Genomic DNA, 6,953 nt, shown 5'->3' on the forward strand with positions numbered 1-6,953 from the left:
AGGATTCCAGAACGGGGCGGGACTTCTAGGTACGTACTTCCTGTGCGCGGGAGTCGGGTTTGGTGTAAACCCGGGTAGGGGAGGGTTTAAAGGGAGCGCACTTCCGGTGCCCTTTCTCCCTGATCGCTGAGGCCCGAACCCTCGTGTGCAGTTGTGAACTTTAGGCTGGAGTGGGGTACAAGAGGGCGGCCACCCCCTTCTCACCTCTGGTGCCGCCGCCCTCAGCATCAGATATGGCCCAGAACCTGAAGGACTTAGCGGGACGCCTGCCCGCCGGACCCAGGGGCATGGGCACGGCGCTGAAGCTACTACTGGGGGCTGGCGCGGTGGCCTATGGCGTCCGCGAGTCCGTGTTCACCGGTGAGCAGCCTCTTCCTGCTCGCTGGAATCCCCGCCCCAGATTCCTGCCCGGGCTTGCAGGGTGGTCGCGCTCGTCAGCCCCTGCCCTGGCCCCCTGGGCTGAGCCTTACCCCCACCCTCTCTCCACAGTTGAGGGCGGCCATCGAGCCATCTTCTTTAACCGGATCGGTGGCGTGCAGCAGGACACCATCCTGGCCGAGGGCCTTCACTTCAGGTAATGGCGGGCAGCACAGGTTGACCCTGAGCCTTCACCCTTGACGCGACCCGCGGCTGCGACACGATTCACACTGCCCTCCCTCCTCATCCCCGCCCCGCTCCCAGGACGTGGGTGCAGCGCAAAGTCCTGCAGCACATAAACGGCTGTTCTTGTCTGTAGTTCTGTTCAGGAGGAGCAGACCAAAAAGCAAGTGGTGAAAGCAGAGTTAGCGAAACAACAGTTGAATAATTCCTATCCCTGCCCTCTCCCCTCCAGGATCCCCTGGTTCCAGTACCCCATTATCTATGACATTCGGGCCAGACCCCGAAAAATCTCCTCCCCCACAGGCTCCAAAGGTAAGCATGGGCAACTGGAAGTGACATGGCAGGTGGGATACCTAACTTAAATGGGAGGGCCACCACTTAGGGGAAAGATAGTGGGCGGGGAGGGGGGGTATTGGGTTTCTATGTCTGCTTAAGAGTTTGTGTCCTAAGGTTAAAGAAGTACATTCCATCCAACTGTAGTTTAACAAGTCTTTTTAACCCTGATGTAAAAGAAACAAGAATATCATTTGTCCTTTTTTTTTAAGTTGCTATTCGGATGAAATCCTCGTTTTAAAGCCTTTTTCTCTTCTGAGTTAATTCAGTTACGGATGTACTGGTGCACCCTACCTTGGAGAAGATTGTTTCCACTCTTTGTTAATTCTCGCCTGACAGGGCACACCTGCCTCATTCTCTCACACACACATACATGCACACTGAGGCAGGTAGCTCACTGTGTAATCTAATAAGGAGACGTGATTATCCTGCATAGCAGCGCTTACATTAGCAATTGTACAAACCCCAGTGACAAAATAGTTGGCTCTGCTAATAGAAGGATTCGGTAGGTGAGGACTTTATGGTGCACAAGAATCCATTTCACCCATGCTTTATCACAGGTGACCTGATGAGCGTCCTCCCTCAGGGAATGCTAAACTGTGCACATTGGACTGGGCTTAGGGTAGTGATGGGGAATCTTTTAGAGATCCAAATGCAACCCAAAACCCACTTGTCACAAAGTGCTAACACTGCAATTAAACCTGAATATTGAGGTTTTAGTTCAGAAAAAATAATTTACACATTAATATCTTTTGTCTTAAAAACATAATAACAGCTTTCAACGGTTCAGCTTCTTATCAAAAAGTAAAAGTTGTTGGGCGTGGTGAAATACATCAGTAATTCCAGCACTCAGGAGGCTGGGGCAGGAGGACTGCCAGGAGTTCAAGGCCTGCCTGGGTTACACGTAGTGAAACTTTGTCTCAAAAAAAAAAGCAAAAAGTAAAAGTTTGCATTTGCTGTGCTTTTGCACAACAAAATCTTGGTTTTTTTTGTTTTTTTTTTTTGTTGTTGTTGTTGTTTTTTGTTTTTTGTTTTTCGTTTTTTTTTTTTTGGTACCGGGGATCAAACTCACGACCTCGAGCTTGCCAGGCAGGCACTTATGCTGCTGAGCTAAATCTCTGGCCTTGCACAATATAATCTGTGCTATTGTATGCACACTGATAATTTGTCAAAGCTTAGCTCCTCATTAGTTTAAGAGCAACACATGTAGCACTAAGGTCACCTATCAGCCTATTTCTTTTATCAGGTTTGATACAATTCAAACCTGAAAACAGCTGCTCACAAGCATAAGACTATCCAAAGTAAGAAAAGCAATCCCAAGTGCTTTTATTTATTTATTTATTTATTTATTTAGTCTTTCTCCTTTTCCTTTTTATCGGTACCGGGGATCAAACTCACGACTGCCTGCTTGCAAGGCAGGCGCTTATGCTGCTGAGCTAAACCTCCAGCCCCCTCAAGTGCTTTTATTGACTTAAAATTATTTGGCAGAGAATTTCACACTTTAAGGATTTCATTTTGAGAACCACCAACTGTGCTGTCTGTTGTCACCCTTCACACTCCATCTTTCCAACTGTTGTATGCAGCTCATAAAATTTACTTTCCAGATAGAGCTTTTTTGAAATGCTAATAGATCCATTTCCAAGATCTAACTGTAAGCAGGAAAAGTCAAGTTCTTAAAATTTGACTTTTCTGGCAGAGAAAATACAGGGTTATCTCTGTCTTATGGGGCTATAAAAATAATAAATTTTCCTTTCTAGCCATTACAATGCTAGGATATTCCTTGTAGATTTCCTGATGGCTTGTAGGATTGTCTGCAAATGTAGGGTTTCTAGATGCACTTATTTCAGCTACCCACTTTCAAGTTCTGGGTCCACTTGGCTCGCATGCCAACAGAGGGCTGTGCTTGTCCACAGCGCTCCTGCCATAGGTTCACCACCACTGGCTTAGAGAGAAGTGCAGGAAGGAGAATGCAGGGGTGGGGGCCCCTTGACCTGCCCTGCTGATCTCTCCTTCAGACCTGCAGATGGTGAACATCTCCCTGCGTGTGCTGTCTCGGCCTAATGCCCAGGAGCTCCCCAGCATGTACCAGCGCCTAGGCCTGGACTATGAGGAACGAGTGTTGCCGTCCATTGTCAACGAGGTGCTCAAGAGTGTGGTGGCCAAGTTCAATGCCTCACAGCTGATTACCCAGCGGGCCCAGGTCTGAGCTTCCCCCAGATGGCAGTGTTTCCTTCCTAGGCCCAAAGTAGGCATTCTGGTTCCATTAAAAGCCGTGCAAATTGCCACTCACAGGATGTAAGGCAAACCAGCACCAGAAGTCCATAGCAGTCGGTATTAGGAAGAAAACACAAAAGAAGACAGTGACAGAGCCCAGATGTTCTTTACCTCTTTGGAAAAGTTGTTGGTTTGCCTGGCAGAAGCTTATTTTGGAGGGAATGGAGGATCAGGAATCAGTATGACCTGGGCCGGTCAGACCACCTCCCCGAGGCTGGGTCATCTACCTGACAAGACTGAACCACGCCCAGTCTTAACTCATGTGGCCTAGTGAGCATCTGAGGACCTAAACCCACCATTCGCAGATTCTGGCATCAGATAGTCATAGCCACATAATCTTCCTTCCAGTTTTCCAGTCCCTTCAAACTGTCCCTCCCTTCCCCTCCCCATGCCTGCCCCCAGGTGTCCCTGCTGATCCGCCGTGAACTGACGGAGAGGGCCAAGGACTTCAGCCTTATCCTGGATGATGTTGCTATCACAGAGTTGAGCTTCAGCCGGGAATACACAGCTGCTGTGGAAGCCAAACAAGTGGGTGAGTCACAAGGGGAATGTGACAAGGGCTTTGCTGCAGGGGGACAGGCCATCTGTGTTTGCAGTTCCTATCGTATCCTTGACTCCTGATTCTTACACCACAGCCCAGCAGGAGGCCCAGCGGGCCCAGTTCTTGGTGGAGAAAGCAAAGCAGGAACAGCGGCAGAAGATCGTGCAAGCAGAGGGGGAGGCGGAGGCCGCCAAGATGATATCCTGCCTCAAGAGAGTTCGCCCAGCCCCTGGGGTACCCAGTTTCTCGGTCTTCCACTGGACCGGCTGATGAGACCAAGGCGAATGTGATACGTGCTCTCTGCCCCTTGGCTTCTGGGCTGGGTGCTGCAGATGGGATCTGGAATCTTGGTGGGGACTCCTGAGGCCTGACTCCCCCTAGTAAGACTGGAGCCACAGCACTGCAGGCCTCTCGTTGCTATTGAGGCTGCTGCTGCCCTGGCCTCCAGCAGCAGCATGCAGGGAGGCCCACAGGTGGGACTTTGGGTGGGATGGGCAGAAGCCATGTGAGCTCACCTTGGATCTGACGGCCCAGGGGACCATGAGAGGGGAGTGAGGATGGGTCAGGCCCATTGTTGTGGACCCTTAACCTTGTCCTGCTCACCTTGGAGAAGCGCTGAGCAAGAATCCTGGCTACATCAAGCTACGTAAGATCCGAGCAGCCCAGAATATCTCTAAGACGGTGAGCCAGGGCCTAGCACCTGTACCTCAGTGACCTTGGAGTGAAAGTGATCTCACTTAAATGCTTGGAAGTCAATGGAGTTAGTCTATTTTTTTTTTTTTTTTTTGGTACTGGGGATCGAACTCATGACCTAATGCTTGCCAGGCAGGCACTTATGCCACTGAGTTATATCCCCAGCCCCTGGAGTTAGACTCTTGCTTGCTCAGATTTCTACTCAAAATTGGCTTCTCTGGGACTACTTCCTCATCGAGGAAGCTCCCAGGACTGACACATTGCAGACGTCACTCACTGCTTTGGTTCTTGCCACAAACTGAGTCTTACCCATCAAGTGGCTTGTGAATAGCAGGCTTAGGAATTGAGGGTTTTTTGTCCTTTGGTACTGATCTACATTGTCAACCTTTTGGGGATAACAAGGTCTTACAAGTGGGCAGACTTGGACTCAACTTGGGATATTCCTGCCTCAGCCTCCTTGAGTACCAAGACTGTATGAGTACACCACCGTACCTGGCTTTAAGGGCTTTGCTAATGAAGCTCTGTCTGGTTGCTCTGCAGATCGCCACTTCACAGAATCGCATCTATCTCACGGCCGACAACCTCGTACTGAACCTCCAGGATGAAAGTTTCACCCGGTAAGCAGTATGTGGTACATGGCAAGGTGAAGGCACGTGGTCCCTGAGTCTGGTCACTTGGGTTCTGATGCCTGTTAAAAAGGTATGCATATGACCTGTGACAGGCATTTGGCTTGTCAGAAGGGGAGACAGAAGGGGGGCAGCTGCCTGTTCCTATCCTGCATCCCATGGCACTGATTCTGATCCTGTAACGGGCACATTAATGGCAAATACTTATCTAACCAAAGTGATGGAAGACGGTACTTGGGATCCTCACTCAGGACCCCTGAAACTGCTGTCCCTGGGCACAGAGCTGCCTGGGGAAGCACAAAGCAGCTCTTCCTTGGCCTGAGCTGTGAGTCATGTGCATTTCTCTTTGTTTTTCTGCTTGCGGGGTGACCTGGTGTCTTCCACAGAGGAAGGTGAGTTGTGTGGTGTCCTGCCCTCTATGGGGTCCCCTGCCCAGTTCCTGCCTACTCCCACAGCAGCTCTCGGGCAACCTGGTGCCCTCCAGCTCACTATCCATCTGTCTGTCTCTTCCACAGCGACAGTCTCATCAAGGGTAAGAAATGAGGCTGGTCACCCAGAACTCCGCCCCAGAGAGGAAGTGGCTGTTTCTCTTCTGGATCTTGAGGAGCAGCTAGGGCTCTGGCGCCCTCGTCGCACCGGTTTCCTGTAATGCTGGGCTCTATGCCTATTGTGTAGGGCCCACAGAACACCGACCTTTGGGGATGCCTTCCTCCTCACGTGTCGGCCAGAGAGTCAGGACCGTGTGTGATTTCTCAGTGATTTCCTACAGTGTTGTTCCCTCCCCCCAGATGGAAAGAATAATCACCACCCCAAGAATTCTCAATAAACTTTTATTACTTAAGCTGAAGTCGAGATTTTCCGTGTCCAAGTGGGTTATGGGAGAGGCAGTAGGCATGGGTCACGCAAGCGCGCCTGGTCTCCGGTCGGCCAGCAGGGGGCGCGAGGACTTAGCCCGGGTGGTTAACTTTGCGGGGGCTGGGCCGCTAGGCCCTCCAAGCCCAGCTCAGCGGGCTCCAAATCGCAAGAGTTCTGGGATAGCAGGCCTCCAACCCATGGGGCCGGCTTCACCACCCCTCCAGGACCACGCTATCCTCGCTTATTGACATCTTTAAGCCTGAAGCAGCCGCAGCTTTGCTGAACCAGACTAAAACTTTGATGACCCCAAGGGGAGCTGCTTCCTTGGTAACGCTCACCTAGAGCTGGAACAGTGGGGAGATCAAGTGCACCCGCTGAGGGAGCTCAGCGGTCCAAAGCCCCGTGGGTTTCGCCCCGTGGGTTTCGTTGCCTGCTGTGGGCCACCTGCACCCTGTTTCCGTCACCAGGTGTGAGGAGCTAATTGCATAGAGGCCCCACCTGTGGAAGTAGCGCTGCCCTCCAACAGCCCAGACTGGCAGGGACGCCCCTCACTTTTCCCAGGTGGCCCTCCCAGCTCAGGCCTAGGAAAGCAACCCTGTGCTTCCACACGGACACGCCCCCAGCCTGTTTCCTGCCCCGTGTCCCAGGGAGATGAAGCAAATGGAACCAAAAGAAAATGCTCGTGCTTCAGGAATTTGAGTGGCTCAGGGCAGAGGAGACAGGTCCTAACAGGGTTAGAGAAGTGGGGAAATCTTCAGCTTCTTAGCTTACTGAAGGAAGTAGATTAATTTCTCCCTACTTTGGTTGAACGTCACGAAGGGGAAAGGGAGGGGAAGCAGATATGGCAGTGGCTTTTCTGAGTCCCAGGAAGTCTAAGATGAGACTGACAGACAAAGACAGCTCCAAGTCCAGAGAGCTGGCTCAGTCCGGCTGTTCCTAGGAAAGACAGTGGAGGTGCCTGGGGGACAAACCTATTTCCACGTCCTGCTGCTGCTCTAGAGGCAGCCATTTTGTCTCCTTCCCACTGTTCC

At 51.3% G+C, this 6,953-nt stretch overlaps 1 protein-coding gene and 1 non-coding gene across 2 annotated transcripts; both read left to right on the forward strand.

Moving 5' to 3' along the window:
• Positions 1–85: 85 nt before the first annotated feature.
• Positions 86–5,908, forward strand: Phb2 (prohibitin 2). Its single transcript, XM_063237601.1, has 9 exons — positions 86–360; positions 490–574; positions 833–912; positions 2,949–3,133; positions 3,610–3,739; positions 3,843–3,946; positions 4,352–4,429; positions 4,982–5,459; positions 5,583–5,908. The coding sequence occupies exons 1-8, from the start codon at positions 234–236 to the stop codon at positions 5,060–5,062; spliced, it is 870 nt and encodes a 289-aa protein (XP_063093671.1). The 5' UTR covers positions 86–233; the 3' UTR covers positions 5,063–5,459; positions 5,583–5,908.
• LOC111755059 (small nucleolar RNA U89) lies at positions 4,011–4,276 on the forward strand. Its single transcript, XR_002789648.1, has one exon. It is a non-coding gene; the product is annotated as a small nucleolar RNA U89 (small nucleolar RNA).
• Positions 5,909–6,953: the final 1,045 nt, after the last annotated feature.

The sequence above is a fragment of the Cavia porcellus genome, unplaced genomic scaffold (genome assembly GCF_034190915.1).
Source record: "Cavia porcellus strain 051 isolate PalLab524CR breed Dunkin Hartley unplaced genomic scaffold, mCavPor4.1 scaffold_27, whole genome shotgun sequence".
NCBI classification, from domain to species: Eukaryota; Metazoa; Chordata; class Mammalia; order Rodentia; family Caviidae; genus Cavia; species Cavia porcellus.